The following is a 25,813-nucleotide window of genomic DNA, read 5'->3' as shown; positions in this document are numbered from 1 at the left end:
CATCTGTGGTGTCTAGAAGGGAGTAGCGTCTCCTCCTCCTCCTCATCTCCTTATTAAAAAGCTCCATCTCCCCAGCCTGAGCATCCCTCGGCTCACGCAGCCGAGCAGGCTCCTGCCATGGGGGAGTCACCTCTTCCTTGTGGCGCTCCAAGGAGGTCCCGTGTCCTTCCATACAGGGAGAAGGCAGGGGGGAAAAGAGGCACGGAGACGCAGGAGCAAAGAGCTGGCCCCGATGGGAGATCAGCAACTGGACTCCCAGCAACCCAGATGGGTGCTTTGGTCAATGGAGAGCTGCAATTAGCGAGTCAGATGGTTGGCAAAGAGTGGTCCTGTGCAGATTTCATCGGGATGGTGGGAAGAGTCTCCTTGGAGACTGCCCCAGTAGTCACAGACACACATATTAATGAGCAGACTCACTCCTGAGCCTGCAGTTCCAATGGCTCATTCCTCTCCTGAGGAATCCTGCCCAGCTCAGGAGCCGCAGAAGGATGCTCTACGGCCTCCACGGGAATGAAGAGTGGTCCTTGTCAGCTCTCAGGTGGCAGGAACCCTTCAGAGTGCTCATGAAGAGGCTGCGGAAGGTGGCAGCAGGGACGAGCACCTTTGAGCCCTGCACCAGCACCTCCTCACCCGGCTGCTGTGAACCACAGACCTTCCCCACCATGCTCCAGCCTCACACACCATCCCAAGCCACCGCTCCTCACCTCCAACACCCCACGCGGTGCCATTCCTGCCCCGCCATGGGACAGACCCCATGGGGGGGGCCAGGTGAACCCTCGGCACCCACAGCCCGTTCTAAAGCGGCCAAACCGGGCAACTCGAGACCGGCGCTGGCTCCTTCACCCCTTAGCTTTATCCTACCAAAGGGCCCTGCGCTGGAAGCCCTGCTCCCACCCGTAGGCAGCTCCTCGCCTCCCTGCAACCTTGCGCTCGCCACCCCGCACCGGGGTATGGGGAAAGGATGAGGCCGCGCCGGGCGCTGGTACCCGGGTCCCCGCCAACCCCGCTGCCCTTGGCGGCGGCCCCGGGGCTCGAACCCGCGGCTCTGCCGCTCCACGCTCACCCCCCCACTCCCTCAGCGCCACAGGGGCACGGCGGGACGCGCCAATCACCGCCCGCCGCGGGAGCCGCCGCGAGGAGGGGGGTGGCGGCTCTGAGTGACAGCGACGCGGTCCAATCGCAGGCGGGGCTGGGAGCGAACCAGCCAATCAGCAAACAGCCCCGGGGGAGGGCGGGGGCAGAGGAGCGGGGGGTCTCTCCTCACCGGGGGGGAAAGGGGGGGGGGGGGAATGGGGGGTGCGGGGACGCGAGGCCGCGCACGGGGGTTGCGGGGAAGCGCCTCCCGCCGCCGGTCCCTGCCCTTCCCCGCTCCCTCCGAGGCCGGTGGTACCTGCTCGAAGCGCGGCTTGCCCAGCTGGAACGGGGGATAATCGGCCGGCTCCGCCATCCCCTCCCCGCGCCGCAAGCGCCACTTTAAACGGCCTCCCCCCGCCGCCGGGCCCGCCCCTCGAGGCGGCGCCGCGCTGATTGGCTGCTGCCCACCGCAGCTCCCGCGGGGCACGACGGGAAATGGAGTCCGGGCGGAGGGGCTGGGCGGGGGGCTGCTGGGACAGCCAATGGGAGCGCGCGGGGCAGCATGGGAAATGGAGTCCGCGGCGGGACCGTGAGGGGAGCCCCGGGGGGGGGGGGGGGGAGGTTCTCCTCAGGGGAGGAGGAGCAGCGCCCGCCATGACAGAAGGGTTCGGGCTTGTCGTGGTTTAAACCCAGTCAGGTAACTCGTTCACTCACTTCCCCCACTTTCTTGCCCTCCCCCTGCTGCTTGGAGGGACGGAGAGGAGAATCGAAAAGAATGCAACTCCCCCGGGTTGAGATAAGAACAGTTTAGTAACTAAGGTATAACACAAATCACTGCTGCTACCACCAATGATAACAATGATAAAGGAAATAACAAGGGAAGAGAATACAACACCTCAGCACCAGCCGACCGATAACTCGCCCCCCCTCAGCCCGACCAAGCACCGACCGATACCTCCTCCAACCCTGCAGTCCCCCAGCCCTTCCGGCTAACTCCCAGTTGCATCCTGGGCATGACGTGCTGTGGTATGGAATACCTCTGTGGTCAGTTTGGGTCAGGTGTCCTGTCTCTACTTCCTCCCGGCTTCCCCTCCTCCCTGGCAGAGCATGAGGCTCACAAAGTCCTTGGCCAAACCAAAACATCCTTGTTATCAGCTCTGTTCCCGAGCTGAAAGTCAAAACATTGCACTGCACCAGCTACCAAGGAGGAGAAAAATGACTGCTACTGCTGAACCCAGGACAGGGCTGAAGGGACCTTAAAGCTCCTCCAGCTCCAACCCCTGCCACAGGCAGGGACCCCTTCCACTAGAGCAGCTTGCTCCAAGCCCCTGTGTCCAACCTGGCCTTGAACACTGCCAGGGATGGGGCAGCCACAGCTTCTCTGGGCACCCTGTGCCAGCGCCTCAGCACCCTCGCTGTCAGGGAAGCAGGCCCTGACATGTAATGTAAATCTTAGTGCAGAAGGATTAGGAACAAAACCCAGGGTCAAAAACACAGAAGTGACTTTGGAAAGCGCAGCGAAACACAAGGTAACCGAGTCCTGAGGGGAACTTGGGTCATCGTGAGACTAAAATCACACCTCCGGGGGTAAGGGACCTTTGCCCACAGACACCTTTACACACAGAACATGTGAACTATACACAGGGTCTTCAACAGAGATGGGCTGCAGTGCTGGTGTCCCCAACATCAAAAGGACATGGAGCTGTTGGAACAAGTCCAGAGGAGGCCACGAGGATGCTCAGGGGCTGGAGCGGCTCCTGGATGTGATACCGGGAAATAAAGGGTTAACATTGTGCCTGCTTGCTTAAGCAGTCGCTGTGCTTGGTGAAGCAGAATCATAGGAGTCAAAGTTGCTGGGATGTTGAAGCAGAACTGTCGTAGGTAAGATTCACAACTTGTGCGATGAGCATCGAAGACATTCTTGTTTAAACAGTATCCATAGAAAGGAAAGGAACAAAAGATAGCCAGAGTAACAACATTTGCAAACCTGACAAGTTTCTGCTTTAAGATACATAAAACTGGCTGGTACCCAACCTGAGGTTTGGATAGGAGCTGAAACCCCATTGAGTCTGCATGAAAACAAGAGGTTCCTCACGGTGATGAAGAGGAACTACAGGCCTTCATCCTCACGACCCCCCCCAACGACCACCACCAGGAGGCACTGCACAAGCGCATCAATGGTACGAATGCCGGATAACTAATTGTAATACTAGACAGGAATAGGTTTTGCATATGTATTAGGCATGAAGCAAGCTCATGTTTAGGTAATCATTATGTGTAATATAAACGAACTGAGTGGCAAAGGAAGGGGGCGCATGCTTTTGGAGGAGCAATCCCCATGCGCCTCAGCGCTGAATAAAGCATACCTACTTTATAACTCTAACGAGGTGTGGAGTCTATCTGCATATCAAATGGAGCCAGGCTGAGAACATTGGGGCTGTTCAGCCTGGAGAAGAGAAGCTGTGTGGAGACCTCAGAGCAGCTTCCAGTGTCTGAAGAGGGCTACAAGGACGCTGGAGACGGGCTCTTCATCAGGGACTGTAGGGCCAGGATAAGGGGTGCGAGATGAAAATAAATGTGCAAGCAATTATAATCATAGAATCTTAGAATCATTAGGGTTGGAAAGGACCTTAAGATCACCCAGTTCCAGCCCCCCTGCCATGGGCAGGGACACCTCACACTAAACCATGGCACCCAAGGCATCGTCCAACCTGGCCTTGAACACCGCCAGGGATGGAGCATTCACAACCTCCCTGGGCAACCCATTCCAGTGCCTCACCACCCTCACAGGAAAGAACTTCCTCCTTATATCCAATCTAAACTTCCCCTGTTTCAGTTTGAACCCGTTACCCCTTGTCCTATCACTGCAGTCCCTAATGAAGAGTCCCTCCCCAGCATCCCTATAGGCCCCCTTCAGATACTGGAAGCTGCTCTGAGGTCTCCACACAGCTTCTCTTCTCCAGGCTGAACAGCCCCAACTTTCTCAGCCTGTCTTCATACAGGAGGTGCTCCAGCCCCTGATCATCCTCGTGGCCCTTCTCTGGACTTGTTCCAACAGTTCCATGTCATTTTTATGTTGAGGACACCAGAACTGCACACAGTGCTCCAGGTGAGGTCTCACCAGAGCAGAGTAGAGGGGCAGGATCACCTCCTTTGCCCTGCTGGTCACGCTCCTTTGGATGCAGCCCAGGATACGGTTGGTTTCTGGGCTGTGAGCGCACACTGCAGCCGGCTCATGTTCATTTTCTCATCCATCAACACCCCCAAGTCCTCCTCCTTGGGCTGCTCGGAATCTCTTCTCTGCCCTGCAGAGCACAGGGAGCTGAACCACTTGTTGTAGCTGATGGTCAGCTGAGGCCAGTTCCTTCTGCACTGTGATGGTGGTGAAAATGTGTACTTTAGATCCTGACAGGATCGGTAGGTCTTGTACTTTAAATGTGTCGTGTGTGTATATATGTGTGTATGGAGAACACTGGGGCTGTTCAGCCTGGAGAAGAGAAGCTGTGGGAGACCTCAGAGCAGCTTCCAGTGTCTGAAGGGGGCTACAAGGATGCTGGAGAGCGCCTCTTCATCAGCAACTGCAGTGACAGGACAAGGGGTGATGGGCTCAAACTGAAACAGGGGAAGTTCAGGTTAGATGTGAGGAAGAAGTTGTTCCCTGTGAAGGTGCTGCCACTTCCCCCCGTCCATTCTCCTTTCTGTGAAGAAACAGCTGAATTTAGCAACCCACAGCGATGTGTGAAGCAAGCAGACAGCATTGCTCTGTTCTTCCTGCCCTGGGAGCACGTACACCCCGTGGGCCACGCTTCTGACCCCTTCGTCAGGAACTCATGCCAAAAAGTCCTTCCCCTTTGGAGCACAAACACTGTTTGTCAGTGATGCAGCAGCCAGGAGACGGGCTGTGATAGAGGACCCCCAGGAACGGGATGTGGAGAGCGGGTGTTTGCCTTAAAGCTGGAATTGAGCAAATACTAACACAGAGAAAGGTGAAAGCCTGAAAGCCTCTGAAGAAAAACCCCTTGAATTGCATCGTTTCCGTGTGGAAACGCATTGATGGAGCCTAACAATTGCTATTGACCTTTAAAATAGGTGATTACAAAGGAAGAATTGGCAATCTGGGAATAAGGAGTTTACTCGGATGCAGATGGGTCCTCCAGTGTGCTCAGTGCTGGGATTTGTGGAGCTAAAGGAGGGGCTGGGGGCAGAAGGGATGTGTGCGAATTGTCTCCGGAATCCTCTTCTCTAGATTAGTGGGATAACAGGAGTCTGACCCTTCCGATGCTGCTGCAATGGTTTGGGGGATTAGGATCGATGCTCTGAGGAAGAGCAAAGGGTCAGCAAATAGAGTGCAGGGGAGGATGGAGCAGGGGAAGCAGGCAGGGTACAAGGGGAAGGATTGGAGCAGCAGCAGTCAAAGCAGGGGGTTACAGAGCAGGGCAGGAACATATTTTCCACCTCAGGAGGAATGAAACAATAGATGTGAAAACTAAAACCCTTATTTTTTTTGCTTTACAGGGAAAAATGTGACCATCACAACACTGCTGTGGGGACGTGGCTGCTCTGCTTTATGGATGTGGTGCTGAATCGCTGTTCTTTCCCATCCCTCCCCATCTGCAAAACCATTTCTGCTTTTAGGCTACTTCAGCACCGATCCCCTTCAATGGATCCCAAATCTCCTGGGTAGAAAAGGGGCTCAGAGCATCCAGCCTGGCCTTGAGCACTGCCAGGGATGGGGCAGCCACAGCTTCTCTGGGCACCCTGTGCCAGCGCCTCAGCACCCTCACAGTAAAGAACTTCTTCCTTATCTCCAACCCAAAGTTCCCCTGTTTCAGTTTGAACCCATCACCCCCTTGTCCTATCGCAACAGCCCCTGATGAAGAGTCCCTCTCCAGCATCCCTTCCTTTTAAGCAGGGTCTAACACTGGTCAGAGCCCTAAACGCCATCCCAAAAGGAACAACGAACCCATTGTGCTGTCAGTAACGCTTCACGGGGCAGCTCTCCTTTTCCTAAAGGTTTCATCCTGCACTTCACAGCGCAGCCAAATCCCTGCACTTCCTAAGGATGATATCCCAAACCCCTCCGTCTCCGCACAGGGGGAATCTCCCTCCCTCCCATCCCAGCCAGAGCCAGGGAACCGATACAATCCCTAATGTTGACACACTTAATGTTTGGTAACAACAGAGGGGAGAGAATCTGTTTATCTCAAACCCCATTTGGAGTGACATAAGACTATCACTTTTTTGGTTAAATACCAGAAAGAATATCAATTCTTTGGCTGATGTCAATCTCACCAGATCCATGGAGACTGACAGCTCCTGTTTCCTGGGCTGGGGAAGGAGGAGGAGGGGGAGCTGCTTCCTCACAATTGGTTGACAAGCATGTTTCTTCCCATTGTGGTGGGGAACAAGCACCCAACCATTGAGTGAGGGGCTCTGGAGACCTGATGTACTAAGTTTGGGTGCAAGGGTTTGGTACCAGGAGGCTACAGGGTGGCTTCTGTGAGAAGCTGCTGGAAGCTTCCCCATACCCAACAGAGCTGATGCCGACGAGCTCCAAGATGGACTCATCAGCAACGTGGCAGCACCTTTGGGATAATGGATTTAAGCAGGAGAAGGACAAAACTGCACCTACAGCTGGAGAGAGGAGTGAGAACATCGAGAGGAGCAGCCCTGCAGAGACAAGGTGAGTGCAGGAGGAGGCAGGAGGTGCTCCAGAGCTTCCCCTGCAGCCCACAGAGCTCCATGTGGAGCAGGGTGCAGGGGAGCCCACGCTACCCCTGACCTTCCTGCTGCCTTTTCTTTGGATAGTCTCTCAGAGGATCACAGTTCAGTGCGCTGATCCCATGGAGCAGCATTCCCAACATTCCCATCCGGGCTCTCAGGGTTAACATGATCCCCCCAGACAGGTGCTGAGCTCCTGATCCAGCTGGAGGAAAAACAACCTGGGATTAGAGCTGACAGAACTCTTCTGTCAGAGCTGTGAAGTGATTTAAGGAAGCTTAAAGGGTTCATTTGTCTGAAGGAAAAGGCAGGAAGGAAGGAAGCTGTAGCCTGGAGAAGGAGAAAAGGTGGGATTAAGGCAGAGGAGCTGGAGGGGAAGGGCTGGGAACCAGCCCTGTGCTGTGAGAACCCTCAACACTTCATGCCCTTGATGAGCAGTTACAAGGTGCCTGTTCCATGAGAGGTGGCACCGATGGAGCTGGTTTCCTCACCAGGCACCTGAGGCTGCGCTCTCTCTCGTGGCTGTGATGCAGGATGAGGTCTCTTCATCCCTGCTCCATCCCTGGCAGTGCTCAAGGCAGGCTGGATGGGAATAGGACGGAGACCCACTGCAGTGTGCAGGAGGATGAATCATTGAATGGTTTGGGTTGGAAAGGACCTTAAAGCTCCTCCAGTCCTAACCCCTACCACGGGCAGGGACCCCTTCCACTTGCTTGCTCCAAGCCCCTGGGTCCAACCTGGCCTTGAACACTGCCAGGGATGGGGCAGCCACAGCTTCTCTGGGCACCCTGTGCCAGCGCCTCAGCACTCTCCCAGGGAAGAGCTTCCTCCTTGTTGCCATGTTCTCCCCGTCCAAACGCCATCAGCACAGACGCTGCTGTCAATAACTCACAAGTTTCTAGGAACAGCTTGAACAACTTTTATTTTTTCTTTAAAGTGCTTCAAACAGAAGAACAAGCTCTTTAGAAACATCAGTTGCAACGATTAAAACAGGAACCACTCGGAACCCGCTTCCTGCCTCCATCAAGTACAGGGAAACCAACGACTCCAACCCCCGCCCCGACGCTTCTCCCTCCCATTTTGGGGTGTTCTCCCACCCCACACGTTTACAACACAGAACACACGGAGGTTTCTTCCCAGACACAGCCTAAGGCCGAGTCCACGCGTTGCTTCAGCACCCACATCCCTTCAGGTTTGTTCCAGCTGAAGGATGGTCCTTCGCGGTTCTTCTGGCCCCCGATTCCAGGCTGGAAGGGCCAGTCAAGGCATAAAGAAATCACTTGGCCAGAGTGTTTTAAGAGCAGAAAACACCCAGTTATGTGCTGGCAGCGAAAGCAGAGCTGGGAGCAAGAGCTCCCTGCCCAAGGCCTCGTGGAACAGCTTGAGCATGGAAAGAGAAAGACCAGAGGCAAACCCATAGAGCGATGTTATGGTTGTGCTTGAAATGGACCCAGGGAGAAGCTGCTGCTGGGCCACCAAAACCCTGCCTGGCTTCAGTGAGCCCCAGAGCTGGAGTGTTCCCTCCATGGGTTTGCAAAGAACACGCGGAGATCTGGGACACTGAGCTCCTTTTCCTCATCTCCCCCCTCTACAAGGGAATATCCAGGTCCTCAAACCATTTCCCTCTGCTAACTTAGAGGTTTTAACAAAGACATCACACAGACTGGCTTCAGCGCTGTTGTGTGTAGCCACTTATGTATGCAGAGAGTAACCTGTGCTGGGGGGAAGAAACCTGTTTGCAGGACAGCAGAGTGGAGAAACAGAGAACAAAGACAGAACAGCTTCAAGACACCTTTTCCTAAGCACAAGTGCCAAGGTCCCCATGCAGAGCCCCACCGTGGCCTCTGGAGATGCTCTGCTGTCACCAAGCCACCGTGAGGGTGCTTTAGCCTCCCCTCAATGGCAGAAGGCAGTCAGGGGACGTTTGGGGACCGTGCTGCTCGGAGGGAGGTGTCAGATATTGCTGATAGGGCCCAATACAGCCCTGCTGAAAGGAACTTTATATATTCAAGTGCAAAACATTCAAGCTTTGGAGGAGAGAAAAGGCCGAGCTAAGGCAGAAGGGGAACGTGCTGAAGAGGAGGGGAAAAGGTGCGGTTTGATCCTTATCAACATTGGCACTTGTGTGTGGGGAGCACCTACAATGCAGAAGTCCCAGGAAGCAGATGTTTGGGGGGGGGAGCTAGGGTGAGAATCCAGCTCTGGTTTCCCTTTCCTCATTCCCAACTGACATAAACCTTCTCTGCTCAGCATCCCTGCAGCTTCTCCCAGCCCTTCTGCCCATTCCATGCTGCTCTCCCGCTGCTGGGCTGGATTCTACCTATCCACAGCTCCTCCCTGCTCACTTTCAGGTCAAAGGGGGAGCTTCTCCATGAGAGGAACCCCCAGAAAGGGATTTGAGTTCTCAGGCCATGGGTCTTCTTGATGATACAGGCAGAGAGGTTTCTGGTGCTTTCTACACTGGGAGAAACACCTTCCCTTGGACCCTCGTGTCTTAAACCAGAAGCAAAGTCCCTGCACAAGGGCAGAAGAAGCATAAAGACATGGGGGAAGTGCAAAAGCCCAGACTGCTTCCTCCTGTTGCCCAAAGCCAGTAGGAAATCAGGTAGGAATGAGGCTCGTGGCCAGTATCTTCCCAGCTAACACATCCTCCTCCTGGTATGATGGGCTCCAAACTAGATATGACCGTGACAGTGACACCAAACCTCCTTTCTCTTGCTAGCTCTCATCCCAACAGCCTGTTTCTCCTACCTCAGATTTTGAGCATGACCTAACAGTCTTTATCCAGCTGTAGTTTGTCCTGGAATGCTTGGCCTGCTCTTCCCCCAGTGTCACCTCCTCCTAGCTGCTGTCCCTGCAGAACTCCTGCCAAAGTGACCCACACACAGGGGTCGGATGGCTCTGCTGCCTGCACTTAAACTCACCTCGCTCAGATGAGCTGGCAGAGCAGAGGGAAAGCTGCCCGAGATGGGATGTGTTGGGCTGAGAATGGGATCTCAGAGCCTGCTACTGTCCTACTGCAAAAGGCACGGGTTCTCCATGGCGTGGTATAACTGGAAGGAATTAAGGAGGAAAGAATATGAAGGAGTTGAAAGAATCTGGTAAGTCTGGGAGAGGTACAGGAGGGAGAAGGAGCCTCACACATCCAAGCAGCTCGAGACCCACACCACTGACCCTCTGCCTGCATGGGCACCTTCTCCAGCCACAGCCCTGGCAGAACAAGAGGAGCAACATCCTCTCTAGACCCTTCCCCAGCATCTCCAAGCCAAAGCTGCCCTGTCCTCCAGTGCAGCAAGGAGCATCACTCACCAGCCTCAGGCCAATGTCCTTATGGCCACTCAAAAGTCAGCAGCAAGAAGCATTTAAGTCCTTTGGGTGAGCCCAGGCCACCAGAGACCTGACACCAGAGCGTGGATGTGGTACAACGCGAGGTGTCTGGTGCCAGCAGTGGCTTGAAGGAGCTCTGTGGTGGGTGATGACTGACCTGCCAGCGAGGGCTGGATGCACGCCTGACCTCCCAGGGTGTCATGCACAGAGGTGGTGGGTGCTCAGACACCCATCTCCACACACAAGCTTCAGTCCTAATGGTGTTTCCTGCTGCACTGAGAAAGACACCACCAAGCCAGTGGTGGGGCAGGCGGTGGAAGGTGATTCCTGTGGACACAGGAGAGTTTTGAGCTGAGGAACTGAGGCGGCATCACACAGCAAAGGAACCAACACCACTCATGGTTGGGCAGCGACATTGGCTTGAGTCCCTTGTGGCCTCCAACTCCAGCAGCACCTCCCATATCGTTGGCACACTGGAGCCAGCTCTTCAGATGGAGACTCTTCATTTGGGGTACAAGAGGAAGGGAAAGAGGTGTCCAACAGTAGCTCCTTCCCCTCGTTGCCTATGTGCTGATAAAGCCTAACTGAGCTTAAGCATCCTGATGTTCAACCAGTTGAACACCATCCATCAGCCAGCATACAGCACTTGAGAGAAGAGATATGGAGGAGTGTGGGCAGAAGAGCAGCAGCAGCAGAAGGAAGACATGGGCAAGGTGGTTGGTTTCCAGCTCTCAAATGCCCATGGACCACTTAAAGCATTGGCAGGTGAGCGCCTGAGAAGATGCTGCTCGGTCACAACAACAGGAACCTAAGGAGGCATCAGCCTCATGGGGAGGGCTCTGCTCCTCCCCATAGGGCGGGTGACAGCCCATCACCCTATAGCTCCCTGGAGCCAGAGCTGGGATAAGCTTGGGCTGGGAAGGAGCAGATAACCTTTGGCAAACAGAAGCCACTGGAGCCCTCTTGGAAGAGGAGGGGGAGTGCAGGGATGTTTGCAGCGTGTTTATTGGAGGAGTGCTGGTCTCTGGGGAGAGGTTACTTGGTCTTGTTTTCTCCCAGTGGGATCTGGAGGAGCGTTGGGGACTGTTCCATGATGCGGACCAGCAGCTGGTCAATGTAGTTCTCCAGTTCATGGATGTGCTCCTCCTTCTTGCTCAGCTCCTTCTCCTTCTGCAGCAGGAGCTCGATGAGTTCATCGTGGGTCAAGTGATAATACTTGGCTGATTGGTCCAGAACGGTGGGATCCTGTGGCAGAAACCAAGAGGAACATTCAGTGAGTCATAGAATCCTATCATGGAATGGTTTGGGTTGGAAAGGACCTTAAATCAAATGAAACCCCTGTCCCCCAACAGTTACAAGCTAAAGGTGGGAGCACAACAGAGCCCATTCCCTTGGTGTGAGACCTGCCATCAGCTATCCCCTTTCTGGGGCTTCCACTCTCCTCAGTCCTCCAGTAGCAGGAAAAGAGAATTAAGAGCTGAAAAACCCCTTCAGGAGCTCCCAGAGGATGAGGGCTCCTGGGGATCCAGGTTTCCAGACAGGCTGGAGCAGCACAGCGGAGCAGGACCCAGACAGACCTCATCCCAGATAAGGTGAGATACTCCTAACCCGTAACATGAACTACCTGTGGAACCAGAAAGGGCTTTATGGGCACAGAGGTTGTACCTGTCCTTCCACTCAGGTGAGCCCCAGCAGCAGCGTTTTACAGGTCAGGTTGGGGAGGCAAACAGCAGCAGTGGAGAAGGAGGAGGAGAAGAAGAAAGGAGGAGAAGGAGGACAAGAAAGGAGGAGAAGGAGGACAAGAAAGGAGGAGAAAGAGGACAAGAAAGGAGGAGAAGGAGGACAAGAAAGGAAGAGAAGGCACCCCCTGACACTGTGCCCTCAGACATCTCACATGGGTGTTTTCCTTGCCTCACCATGCCAGTGTATGGGATGCAGCAGGCAAGAGGCAGGAGCAAGGCTCCAGAAGAACTTTCCCCTCTGCCTTCAGGCCTTTCATCAAGCACTTATCCCATCCCATCCTATCCTCTCATCTCTGTGGATAACCTGGCATTGGCTCACACCCTGTACAACAAAAACCCCAAGCCAAAGCAAGCAATGGGAGAACAAGAGGGTGAGAAGGTCCAGAGACCAGGCCATGGAGGAAGGCAACCAGGACTGAGGGTGTCAGGGTTAACAGACAGGGCTCTGCTCCCACGGTGGCAGGACCCAGTTCTACCTCCTCCCACACCAGCCACAGAACATCTGGAGGAGGAGGGAACGCAGCTCTCACCTCAGAGGGATGTTCCTACCTTCTTGGTGTCTGCCTTCTCCGGGTGGGAGGACGGGGCCACAGGCTGGACGCTGCTCGTGGTGACCGTCTTCAGCTTCTCCAGCCCATTGCTCAGAGCAGTGGTCAGGCTGGACCTGTGCTGCTGCTTCTTCTCACTGGAGACCTCCTGCAGGGCAGCGCTGATGGGTTTCACTGGGTGAGGACTAAGGAGAACAAGGAGGTTGGACAGTTGAACCCCCCTCCCCAGGATGGGGAGCAACACTGAGCTCTCCCTGGGGTTCTTGACCGATGGTTTGTGTTGGAAGGGAGCTTAAAGCTCCTCCAGCTCCAACCCCTGCCATGGGCAGGGACCCCTTCCACTAGGGCAACTTGCTCCAAGCCCCTGTGTCCAACCTGGCCTTGAACACTGCCAGGGATGGGGCAGCCACAGTTTTTATGGGGATGGGACCCACTTATGACATTTAATGAGCTCCACACAGCTCAGCGGCTCTGAGGAGAGCCCATGTCCTGCAGAGCAGGCAGCTCGCAGTGCTCTCCAGCACCATTTCCACCCAGAGGTGAGATAAGCAGCCCCAGGACATGTGTGTTTGGCTGAGATAGGGAACAGAGCCCTGTGCCCACACCTCTGCTGCTCAGTCCATGCTGAGTCCTGTGGGTCAAAACTCCCACCAGGCACTGGTACCATAGGGGAAGTTCAACCCAGGTCCAATGTCATCAGAGGCTGCTACATCCACTGCCCAGAGGGGGGGTTTGGGGGCCAGGAGCCCTCAGCTTAGAGTCTGGGGTCACCACTGATGCTTCAGGGATGCTCCTGAACTGCCTCAGCCCAAGAGCTGGCCTCCACCTGCCTGAAGACACCACTGAATTTGTCCCCTTCCACCAGCCGAAAGGGAGAGGGAGGAGGCTGTGTCTGAGGGCACCTTCTCTGTCACCTGAGAAGGAATTACAGCTTCAGTTATTTTGGCCTCATTCTTCACCCAGAAGATTGTTTCTGGACTTAATCGAAGTCCTTTTGCTTTTCAGTGTGATGGAAAGAGAAGTGACCTGATGCTGCTGTCCTGCAAGGAATACACAGACCTCAGGATGAATCATAGAATAGAATCACGGAATCAACCAGGCTGGAAAAGCCCTTTAAGCTCATCCAGTCCAACCATTCCCAGCACTGCCAAGGCCACCACTGCCCCATGGCACTGAGGCCTCGTCTCCACGCTGTGTGAACACTTGCAGGGACGGTGCCTGCAGCCCTGCCCTGGGCAGCCTGTTCCAATGCCTGAGCACCCTCTGGGGCAGGAATTGTTCCTCAGCTCCATCTAAACCTGCCCTGGGGCAGCTTGAGGCCGGTTCCTCTTGTCCCATCCCTTGTTCCTTGGCAGCAGAGCCCAGCCCCTCCTGGCTCCATCCTCCTGTCAGGCACTTGTAGGGAGCCATCAGGTCCCCCCTGAGCCTTCTCTTCTCCACACTGAACCCCCCAGCTCCCTCAGCCCTTCCCCATCACACTTGGGCTCCAGACCCTGCATCAGCTCCGTTGTAAAATCCACCAGGAGCTCTACAAAGCCTCTGCTCCCACCAGATGCAGCAGCACAGGGATAATCCCCAGTGTTGGGCATCCAAACAGTGCTGCAGGAGAAGGGGAACCTCAGCAAGGTGAGCACACACAGCGTCTCTTTACAATGGGGACATCAGGGTGTTGGTAGGATGGGCTGGAGGAGGAGGACTGACACCCACAGTGATGGTGCAAGCTGTTCCTGGGCTGGGACTGACACCTCTCAAGTCCAGCTTGTGCTCAATGTGCTCTGAAAGCTTTCAAGCCTGTTCCAGGACTGAGATGACACCTCTGTCCCAGCCTCATTCATCACATGAGGCATCAGGTGGGTGGCCCAAGTCCTCAAGGCTGGTGCCTTCATGCCATGTCAATGGTGATGGGATCAGGACGTATTTCCTTGTGCTGACAGGGCACGTCTGAAGTCCTCTTCAACCACGATGCCTCCTGTCATCCATTTGCTATGAGAGGACAGCAGTGGAAGCCACTGACCAGCTCCAACAAGCCAAAGGATCGTCCTTGTCACACCTTGCCACAGCTGCCCAAGCACATGGACAGAGCCAGGGCTCCAAAGCAGCATGGAAGGATGGAGAGGGATCCCATAAACCACCGTGGGAACAATCCTGTTCCTCAAAACACACGGTTCAGGAAGGAGACCAGTGGGGGCACTACTCATCCCAGCCAGACAGAACACAAGCAGCTCCAAATGGTCATAGAATCCCAGCCTGGTTTGGGTTGGAAGGGACCTTAAAGCTCCTCCAGCTCCAACCCCTGCCACGGGCAGGGACCCCTTCCACTAGAGCAGCTTGCTCCAAGCCCCTGTGTCCAACCTGCCCTTGAACACTGCCAGGGATGGGGCAGCCACAGCTTCTCTGGGCACCCTGTGCCAGCGCCTCAGCACCCTCACAGGGAAGAGCTTCTGCCTAAGAGCTCATCTCAGTCTCCCCTCGGGCAGGTTCAAGCCATTCCCCTTGGCCTGTCCCTACATCCCTTGTCCCAAGCCCCTCTCCAGCTTTCCTGCAGCCCCTTTAGGCACTGGAGCTGCTCTCAGGTCTCCCCTTCAGGAGCCTTCTCTTCTCCAGCCCAGCTCTCTCAGCCTGGCTCCAGAGCAGAGGAAGGCCCAAAGCAGCATGTGCTGATCTTTCCTTGGCACCTCTGACATTCCCAATCCTGCCTCTTACAAGTGCCATATGATGCTGCCTCAGGCACACAACCACAGTTCCCCATCACTTAAGGAGCTGCCCAACTGCTCCAAGGCAGTGGAGCCCCCCACGCACTGCCATGGGCTGTCCATTAGGTCCCACCTGTACCAGAGACACCTTCCCAGTGGTGAAGGCACCATCCCTCCCTTCCCCAAAGAGCAGAAAGGGGATCCTCCACACACCCGAGTGCTGCAGCTGATGCTCTGAGCACCCACATCAACCGGGCAGCAACACTTCCGTGGTGGGAGCCCTCCCTCACCACAGGACCTGCAAACACAATCCCACCACGTGCTCTTCCGGATGCTGATTTCCCTGGCTCCATCTTCACATCCAGCCCACCAGAAGCTGTTCCAGCCTCCCAGCTCCCTGTGAACAAGCCGTGTCCCACCCAAACCAGGCAGGAGCTGCTGGTGTCAGTCTTGACTTGCCATCTTGGATGAGATCAGCTCAGGGCCCTCTGGCCACTTGGGAAGAGGACATGGGACCCTGCAGGAGTTTCCATCCCTCCAAAGGGGGGCATGGACCCCCAGCACACCAGATTCCCAACAATCCACACCAGCTATCCATACCAATGCCGGTACCAGCTCCTCTATCTCACTTTTGTCCCAGCTGAGCCTTAATGTCCAGTCTAAGTCTTTCCTTTTTCCTTCCACCTTACTTCTACCGTATCTTTTCTTTGTCTACATTGCCACTGAGCATCTTACTAAGGAGATTCCTTGAGGAAAGGCAAACCTGGAAAAGGGCCCTTCCAGCTTTCCTCTCTCCCCTATGACAATTAGTCACCTCTCCCCAGCCTTACAAAGCAGTGCAGGACCTGAGCCTTCCACAGGGACCATAGAAACTCCTCAAAGGTGCCTCCTTCAAAGGTTCTTCAGTCCCAGCAGCAAGAATCCGAACCATCCATGGTTTACAGGCAGAGCAACCAGAGCAGGGATGTTCGAGGCCTTCTCAGACAGGCACCAGCACAGAGGCCAGCACGGACACAACGACCGGCTCTTAGATCCAAGCCCACTTTTCCTCCCACGAGGCAGTCAGGACGTGGATGGATGCAGTCAATCCCAAGGATGACTGTGAGCATGTACCATCATGCACCATCCACATGGAGTGTCCTGGGACTACGCTCGTTGCCTAAATCTACCCTTTGGGACTGCAGGACACTTCTCTTTCCATCTCTACCCGCAAATTGTGACCAAGGTTATCTGTTGGGGGATGAACAATCCAATTAGGAATGATTTGAGGATCTGGCCTCCATGAAGGGATAAAAACCCAAACCAGCTCCCAGCTCCAGCTCGTGCTGCTCTTTGCTCCCGAGGACATCAAATCCCCACTCAAGCCAAGGAGGGATCCCCATGCAGAAGAGCTGGAGCTCAGCTACGTTCTGCTGTGCCCATCTCCTGCCTCCCTCCCCAGGCCCATGACCAGTGCTACTCTTGGGCCAGGTGGGATTTTATCATCTCAGTGGCCCCATCAAGCTCCATTTGCCTCTGCAGCAGGAGTGAGGCCGACCAAATAAATCCCTGCCAGAAGACCCATGTAGGTCCCCATGGAAACCACAAGAGCTTGATCCCTGATGCTCTGTGCAGAACCCATGACCCATCTTCTGCCCAGGCAGACCAGGGGAAGGTGCACCAAGAGAACTCGATGAACTGAAGGACACAGCAAGAGCCCTCACCCTCAACCCAGCATCTTCCTCATGGCATTTCTACAGCCCAAAGCTGACCCGGGAGGAGGAAGAGCCCTTTCCTTCCTTGATGCACCACTGCAATACCCCCCTTCCCATTCCCATTATCCTTAGGGCTAAATCCCGTGGCTTCATAACCAGTGGGCATCTCTGCAGGAGGAAGGGGAGATCAGCATCTGCCACCGCCCTGGTGACACCACTTTTGGCTATGGAAGGAAGAAGGTTTTTAGTCCCTGATGGTCGTTTAAAAAGGAAAGAAACCAAAGCTGAATGAGAAGGGAAGGGGCAGGAGCTGTGCACATGCCATGAAGGAACTCATGAGAGCATTAACAGCTGGAAGCTCTCCTGGCAGACATGGAAAAGGCACCTATTGCAAGCACAGGGAAGATGATGGAGCCAAACTTAGCATTGAGTGCAATGCGGATGCAATTCTGCTGCGCTTTCAGCTGGGGCAGGTCTTGGATGCATCAAACCATTTACCCTACGTCAGGGCAAACACAGGACACCAGCGGCCATTCCTCATGATCCAAGAAAGCCAAAGCTTCAAGCTGCTCAAGCCTGGACTCTCTGGGACCATGGGAAGGTGAGGGAAGAGTCCCTGCAGCAACAACACACGGAGCATCCTCCTTGGAGGCGGCTGCTGAGGGATCCACTTACCAACCCCGTTGCTAAGAGCAGATGGGAGACAGGGTTCACGTCTACCAAACACAACATCCCTTCGCCTTCCCCGGAATGCTCACCTGGAAATCTGCTGGAAAAAGGGCTTCTCAGCTGGCTGTGTCTCCCTGGGCAAAACCAGGAGCGCTGAAGCTTGTGTGTCCCCGGGCTGTGGCATAGGGCAGGGCTGGGCGGCTGCGCGGCTGGTGGCGGCAGGGCAGGGGCAAGGGAAGTCAAACTGCTCTGGGTTAGTTGCAGCCACGAGGAAAGGGGTGGAGAAGGCCAAGGGCTGGTGGTCATGCAGGAAGGGTTGGCCTAGCACATCCCTAGGGAGGTTAGTGGGGAAGCCTTGCCCAAGAGCTTCCTCTTGGAAGCTGGAGAAGCTGGAGCCTCCCTGAGCAAACCTTTCGGGCAGCACAGGTTGGACAGGGATGGGCTCTGGTGGCTTCTCCACAAAGGGGTTGGTTGGGGGGTTCGGGCTGAGGGCTGGAGCAAAGGGGTTTCTCGGGGTTGAAGCATCCTCTTTGTGCCTCTCCTCTGCCCCTGCTGCCTTCCAGAGATCAGCCTTCTTGAAGTCTATCCCGGGCTGGCTGGTTGTGGGGCTGCCCTGCTCTGCCTCCCGGGGAGGAACAGCCACTGCCATGGGCTGACACGGCTCGCCCTGGCCTCCTGCTTGCCCCATGGGGCCGGCCACCAGCTCCTGCTGCCCCTCACCATCACCCTGGACCAGCTCTGGCTGCGGTGGGCTCTCCCCATGCGCTAACCTTTGGGGTCGTGGTGCTGAGCTGAGACCCACGGGGTGACCGGCTGCTTCCTGCTCTTCCAGAGCTGTCCAGAAGGTTTCCTGCTGGGCCAGGTCTAGCTTGGAAGGTGGGTTTAGTCTTGATGTACTGAGGTCCTCAGGGAATGGCTCCTGGTTGGAGACCATCTCCCACTCGGTCCCCATCAGAGGGGATAAACATGACTGGCCTAATCCATCCAGGGAGAACTCTGACGGGCAGGTCTCGAAGTGCTCAGCTGCGTGTGTCTCATTCATCTCTGATGGCTCTTCCCTCAAAGAGGTGTCACCTTTTGACAGCTCATGAGCTCTCACCTCCAAATGAGCTGCTGAGTCCACAGGGGCAGATTCCACATCTCTGGAGACGGGGAACTCGCTCCCAGCTACATCCACTCCCACTGTGGGAGATGCCGGGGCAGAGGGCTCGCTGCTCAGACAGCTCCTCGGCAGCTCCACCTCTGCCTTTGGGCCCTCCACCTCTTCCCGTTGCTCCTCACCCCCTTGCTGTGGGTTGCAAGCGTCTTCCTCCTCGCCATCCCCTCCACCTCCCATGGCTGCGAACCACCTCGGGGGTTTGGGTGGTGGCACGGTGGAGCTGGCCACCATCTCCTCCTCCTCTTGGCTACCTGTCCATGGAGAGAGGACAACCTGCCTCTCCCGCACGTCAGAGCTGAGCCTCACCCGGCTGTCGCTGGCCTCCAGCCTCATGCTGGCCTGGAGCCGGTACACCGATGTCCGGATGTCGAACGCGTCCTCCTGGCCACCAGCACCCTGAGGCTCCATCCCGGGCTCGGGGACCACAGGGAACCGTCGTGGGGCCACATCTGGGAGCACCCGTGGGGGCACGGCCACTACGTTGCTGCCTACGAGGGGCTCGCAGGGCAGCTCGGGGCTGAAGGTGCTTCTGGGCAGCACGCAAGCGGCGGCACGGGAGCTGCTCTTGGCCTCGAAGGTGCCCTCGCTGAGGAAGGCCGGACGTGAGCTGAAGGTGCTCTCCTGACCCACGTGCTCCTGCCCTGCCACGCTCTGGGTGCTCTCTGATGGGTCAGGGGTGGTTTCGGTGGCTATGGTCATCCAGCCGTTTGTCCCTGCACTAGAGGGGTCCTCCTCATTGCTGTCCCCTTCCTCCCTAACGCTGTCGGGAGCACTCAGTGGTGTTGAAGCCTCTTTCTCCCCTGGGTTTCCCGAGGCAAACGTGGTCGTCCACACTGTAGGAGTGCTGCTTTTCCTCCTCCTCCCCATGGACCCCACAGACACGGGGCTCAGCACGTCCTCTATCACGGTGGCTTCCTGGGTTGTGCTCACCAGGTTTGCCCCCACGTCTAACCCCGAGAAGTTGGTCCAAGCCCGTAGAGTCGCGGGTATCTCAGTGCTGATCTGCGCATCAGCCTTTTCAAACACCTTTGTCCCCTTCTCCTGAGGTGGCTCCACTGATCTCTCCGTGGGGCTGGCTGCACCAGGATCATCGATGAAAGCCATGCCCTCTGCTGCCACCGAGGCAAAGAAGTTCTCCTTCTTCAGCTCCGGTTTGAGCCTGCTGGTCGCAAAGGCATCGAAGGTCTCGTCCCACTCCGAGAGGGGAGGAGGCACAGCGGGTTTCTTGTCCGGAGGAGGAAGGGCTCCTTGTGATGGGGGAGTTGTTTCTGGAACGGGGACACCAACGCTTGGGGCTGGAGACTCCCTCTCTGGGTCTTTATGTCTTAGGGAGGCAGAGGGACTGGAATCCTCAGAGGAATAAAAGCTCCCAGCGACCTCTGGAGCAGCGCGCGGCCCAGCCGGGAAACTAGAGAGAAAGCGAGTAGGTGAAGGAGAATTTAGTACCTGGTCAGCGAGGAGGTCCTCAAAGAAGGGATTGCTCTGCAGGGAGTTCAGGAATGGGTTGGTAGGGGACAAGCATCCGGATTGACCGTCTCCAAGAGCGGGAGAGAGGTTAGTGCTTGGCATGCTAGCGAGATGGGCTACGGCAGCAGGAGGAAACTGGGCAGGGGAGCAGGGAGGAAAAGGAGAAGGAGCATCTGAGCTGGTTTCTACCTGAGGAGACACTTCCAGGCTGTGGAGGGAAGACAAAAGAGTCCTCCTGGTTAATGCTGTGACAGAGCTGTAAGCACACACCACACACACTCCAAAGCAATGCAATGATCAAATACGTTCTCGTCTCTCCGGTTAGGCAGAGCAATGATTATGGAGTCAAGGCATGGAAAGGGCATGCACGACACACAAGAGAGGGCAGCCCTTCTTCTAGACGTCCTCCACACTTCCCCTTCCTACCTTAGCAAGCCCCAGGACTCAGGAGCCAGGAGGTTTTCCCACCTCCTGCAGCCCAAGGACTGGGCTCAGGGGTTTCGCTGCGTACCAAGGGCAAGTTGTGCACAAGGAGCCGGGATGGGCTCTTGGATCGGGATTATTGAGCCAGGAAGAGCACCCAGGAGTGAGTCTTTCCCAGCTTATCCCAGTGCTTCATTACCTGTCTGCCAGCACATCAGGGAGACAGCAGACGTGGTGCTCCCTCTGGCACGGGAGGGAGGGGAGGGCAACCAAGCAGGAGGGAGCACATGGCCAAGATGCGGCCCTGGATCCGCTCCTGCCTCTGCCCAGTGTCCCCACATCCCCTTCATCCCACCACTTCTGGCCTGAAACCCCATGGAGGACCCCAAGGAGGAGGAAGGGATCCAGCACACGTCAGATTCACACTGCACATCCTCCTGTACCTCACCCCATGTCAGGCAGCCAGTTCCCTGCAGCCTTTCCAAGAGGGACTACAGTGACCTTGCTTTGGGATTCACTGATCTTCCTTTGGGATCTCCTCTGGCAATGTGCATCACCCCCATGGGGAACTCACCAGGTTCGGGATCATCATCTTGGTGGTTTTCACATCGTGGTGGGGACACCCCATGTCCCAGCCAGCGCTCTGATACCACATTCCCTCCTCCTGAGCCCCCGTCCCCTTCACTCACCCCTACCAGGAGCAATCCCAATGCCAGGATGGGAACAGCCAGCACCAGGACTGAGCTGCCCCCAAACTGAGTCAATGGGATCACCTCCTGCATCAGCCACCACAGCTGGGCATCACAGAGCCCCCAACCTTGGACTGGGAGAAACACGGACATGCACCAGCCAGCACTGCGCATGGCGAAGATTAATGAGGAAGGAATGAAGGAATGGCCCTAGGGATGCACCATGGCATTCCCTGCCTCAGCCGAGCTGCCGGTGGGGATCACAGGCAGCACTGGAAGATCCTGGTCAATGCGTTGTCAAATGAGAAAGTTGCCTGGAAAACCGTGTTCATTTGTCATAAGGATGCACAAAAGCCTCAGACACTTTTTAAAGCTCAGAAATGCCATCTTGAGGCAGAAGCTGAGGATGTGTGAAGGTGCAGCACAGAACCATGGAATCAGGGAATCAACCAGCCTGGAAAAGCCCTTTAAGCTCATTCAGTCCAACCATTCCCCAGCACTGCCAAGGCCACCACTGCCCCATGGCACTGAGGCCTCATCTCCACGCTGTGTGAACACTTGCAGGGACGGTGCCTGCAGCCCTGCCCTGGGCAGCCTGTTCCAATGCCTGAGCACCCTCTGGGGCAGGAATTGTTCCTCAGCTCCATCTAAACTTCCCCTGGTGCAGCTTGAGGCCGGTTCCTCTTGTCCCATCCCTTGTTCCTTGGGAGCAGAGCCCAGCCCCTCCTGGCTCCATCCTCCTCTCAGGCACTTGTAGGGAGCCATCAGGTCCCCCCTGAGCCTTCTCTTCTCCACACTGAACCCCCCAGCTCCCTCAGCCCTTCCCCATCACACTTGGGCTCCAGGCCCTGCACCACCTCCAGTGCCCTTCTCTGGCCCTGCTCCAGCACCTCAATGTCTCACAGCAGGCAGGTTACGTGCTGCCCATGCCCTGGACCATGAGTGATGCACGGATGGGGAGGAGCCCGTGCTCACTGCAGCAGGGTGGCAGGACCCCCTCCTCCCTGCTCCTGCCAGCTTCACAGCCCCCCTCACACATCACCTTCCAAGCAGCTACCTTGCAAAAGTGCTTGCCTGTGCAATGAATGCCACCAGAGTCCCTCCATCCCAGTTTTCAGGTAGGTAACAAACACAGAAAGTGGCTGAAGCTCAACTCCAGCGCCCATCAGACACCACACCAGAAACTACTGGGCAGAACTGGCAATTCAAGCACCAAAACACCCATAAAAACCATCCTTTCCCCCCAGACCTGCAGCACACTTGGTGCTGTGGCAGACAGAGCTCCTGGGTGACCTCTCCTGCAGTCACTACACAGCAGTGGTGGCCATGGTCAAGCATCCACCCCAGTCCCCACAGAGTCCATCCATGCTCTGCTGCGGCTCCATGTCCTCTCTGGGCACGTGCCTCCACAGAAGGTAACTCGGAGCTTCCCAGCTCTTCCTGGGTGTTTTGAGCTCCCAGTGAGCACAGAACATCTCCAGGACAAGCAATGGAAGCAGGTGATGGAGAAGGTGATGGATCTTAAGGCACAAACTGGCCCTGAAGGACCAGCTCTGCTTGGAGCCAACCCGTCCATGCATGCTGTGATGGGCAGGGTCACCTTCCACTAGAGCAGCTTGCTCCAAGCCCCTGTGTCCAACCTGGCCTTGAACACTGCCAGGGATGGGGCAGCCACAGCTTCTCTGGGCACCCTGTGCCAGCGCCTCAGCACCCTCACAGTAAAGAACTTCTTATCTCCAACCTGAACTTCCCCTGTTTCAGTTTGAACCCATCACCCCTTGTCCTGTCACTACAGTCCCTGATGAAGAGTCCCTCTCCAGCATCCTTGTAGCCCCCTTCAGACACTGGAAGCTGCTCTGAGGTCTCCACGCAGCTTCTCTTCTCCAGGCTGAACAGCCCCAATGTTCTCAGCCTGTCTTCATACAGGAGGTGCTCCAGCCCCTGATCACCCTCATGGCCACCTCTGGACTTGCTCCAACAGCTCCAGGTCCTTCTTACGTTGAGTCTCCCCTCCCTGCTGAAGGATGCTGAGGAAAACCAGGAGCTGAGGACGGTGAATTCCTCTAGAGGGAAACCTCCGCCTGCAGCAGCCTGATGGGAGATGATCTTTGCTGCATTCAAACGCTGACTCACCCTCCTCCTCCTCCTCCTCCTCTTCCCATAGCCCAGCACACAGCTCTGCCAGCCAAAATAAATAGCTGGTACCTTTCTGCCCTCATTTCTGGGTTTGGCAGCACTTCACAGGCATGGTTTAGCCTCTTCAGCATTGAAAACAGAGAGAAGAAATCTTGCTGAGCAACCCCCCGATGGAAAAGTCTATTGGAAACAGCTTGTTCAATGCAGGGGTTTTCCCCTATGGATTGCAGCCTGGATTCCAGGCTGAAAGCAAACACCCTGCAGGCACAGGGCATGGTCCCCAGCCATCACAGCCCATCTGCAACAGGATGGGTTAGGCTGCACCATGGAGATAAAGGGAATGTGCTCAAATGCCAAGGTCTGGGGAGGGCAAGGCTCAAGTCCAGCAAGAATAAGCTGAGGTTAAGAACTGCACTGAAGCTCAAGAGGAAAATCCCTCCTAGGAGGGCTGGAGCATAAAATTCCAGCCTGGTGTGGGTTGGAAAACACCTTGAGATCATCCAGTTCCAGCCCCCTGCCACAGGCAGGGACACCCCACAATGAACCATGCCACTCACAAGCTGCTTTTGGCACCATTGCCCTGTGGACCAGCAAGGAGCAAGGGCTGAGGTGGGAAACCAGCAGGATCAGGGGGCTGGAGGCCCCAAGAACAGCTTCAAAGCCTGGCAGGGATCAGGCATTTCCTCCCATCGGCTTGGTGTGGAAAGGGCTGGGATAGGCTACGGCAGTCCAGGACATTTTTGGACAGGGTGGGAAGGAGGCAGAGGACAAAAGCAAATGCTGCTTTTAAATAGGAATTCTGGAGGTGAGAGGAGTGGCTGTAGGGCTTTGCTTGCCCCTTGGTCCTCAACTGCCCATCAACCCAATTAGAATGAACCAGTCCTGCTTTATAGATGTGGCCCCAAAACCACAAGGATAAATACATAAATAGCAGAGATAGGAACTGGGAAGTTCTTTCCTGTGAGGGTGCTGAGGCACTGGAATGGGTTGCCCAGGGAGGTTGTGAATGCTCCATCCCTGGCGGTGTTCAAGGCCAGGTTGGACAGAGGCCTTGGGTGATATGGTTTAGTGTGAGGTGTCCCTGCCCATGGCAGGGGGTTGGAACTGGATGATCTTAAGGTCCTTTCCAACCCTAACTGTTCTGTGATTCTAAGTGGGAGCCCAGGTAGGTGCAAACCCCAGAACCTGCTTTCCATAGGATCTCAGCCTGGTTTGTGTTGGAAGGAAGCTTAAAGCTCCTGCATTCCCAACCCCTGCCACGGGCAGGGACCCCTTCCACTAGAGCAGCTTGCTCCAAGCCCCTGCGTCCAACCTGGCCTTGAACACTGCCAGGGATGGGGCAGCCACAGCTTCTCTGGGCACCCTGTGCCAGCGCCTCAGCACCCTCCCAGGGAAGAGCTTCTGCCTAAGAGCTCATCTCAGTCTCCCCTCTGGCAGGTTAAAGCCATTCCCCTTGGCCTGGCCCTACATCCCTTGTCCCAAGCCCCTCTCCAGCTTTCCTGCAGCCCCTTTAGGCACTGGAGCTGCTCTCAGGTCTCCCCTTCAGGAGCCTTGTCTCCTCCAGCTGCCCCAGCCCAGCTCTCTCAGCCTGTCAAGAGAAGGTTTTTAACCTGCAAACAGCACCAGTGCTGTTGTTTGTACAGGAGAAAGCACAATTTCTCCTATTGCCAAGCCTGAGATGCAGCCTCCCTTTATCATCCCGATTCACCCCGCAGGGAGCGGGCCCTGTGGAGCTCTGATAACACTGGAGGAAACCCTGAAAACAGTGAAACCAATTGTTTTAGGCTCAGCTGAACCTGCTGAGCTCCTTCCTCACACACAGCCCTGGACCACACAACCTTCAGAACAACAAACCCCAAAGAGCCTTTTATTCAGGGCTCCAAAGAGCAAACACCATCTTCCTACCGCTTCCATTCCAGCCAGTATCAAAGCCTGGTGGCTTTAGCAAAGCAGAGCCTTTGGGACCTCCTTCCTTGTGTAGGCAATGAGTAACCAGCTGTAAATAAGTGCTGCTGATGGCTCAGCAAAACCCTGCCCATAAGGAGAAGAGCAAAGCTCTTTGGAAAGCAGAAGTTAACCTGGAACCTTCCTGCTTTTAGACAGGGTCTGGTTTTGCAAGAGGTGCAAGACTTGGCTTAGCTGGAGGCTCATTTCAAGCTGAGCTTTGTAAAGCAGCCTTCTAATTACAGAGCTTTTCACTAATGACAGGTTGAGCTTTCTGGCCCCACAATGGTGTCTGCTTTTGAGGTTGTCTCCATCCCTTTGGCTCCGGGTAAAACCTGACCTATCCAGTGGGCAAAGAGCGGAGGGAACGCTGCTGGCTCAGCTGGTAGGAGCTGCAGGGCTGAAGGTTCCAGAAGGAGGAGAGCAAGAGGGGAAAATCCCTTCTGCAGGTAAATTAAAGGCTTAAAACTGCTTCATGCAGAAGCTGCTCTCTCTACAAAGCAAAGGTTCACATGGAATCCTGGAAT

At 55.7% G+C, this 25,813-nt stretch overlaps 1 protein-coding gene across 1 annotated transcript in view; it reads right to left on the bottom strand.

The window, feature by feature from the left end:
* Nucleotides 1-11,085: 11,085 nt before the first annotated feature.
* Nucleotides 11,086-25,813, bottom strand: part of RAB11FIP5 (RAB11 family interacting protein 5) — a 36,683-nt gene continuing 21,955 nt past the window's right edge. Inside the window, exons 4-5 of the mRNA XM_062619988.1 lie at nt 12,414-12,597; nt 11,086-11,367 (exon numbers count right to left, since the gene is read on the bottom strand). Of these exons, the coding sequence (XP_062475972.1) occupies nt 11,158-11,367; nt 12,414-12,597 (394 nt within the window). The 3' untranslated portion in view covers nt 11,086-11,157. The remainder of the gene's footprint in view (nt 11,368-12,413; nt 12,598-25,813) is intronic.

Source organism: Pezoporus occidentalis, unplaced genomic scaffold, assembly GCF_034315485.1.
Source record: "Pezoporus occidentalis ecotype Australia unplaced genomic scaffold, CSIRO_AGI_Poc_V1 ctg217, whole genome shotgun sequence".
NCBI lineage: Eukaryota > Metazoa > Chordata > Aves > Psittaciformes > Psittacidae > Pezoporus > Pezoporus occidentalis.
The sequence above is the reverse complement of the archived record's forward strand: the minus strand, read 5'-3'. Positions and strand labels throughout refer to the sequence as shown.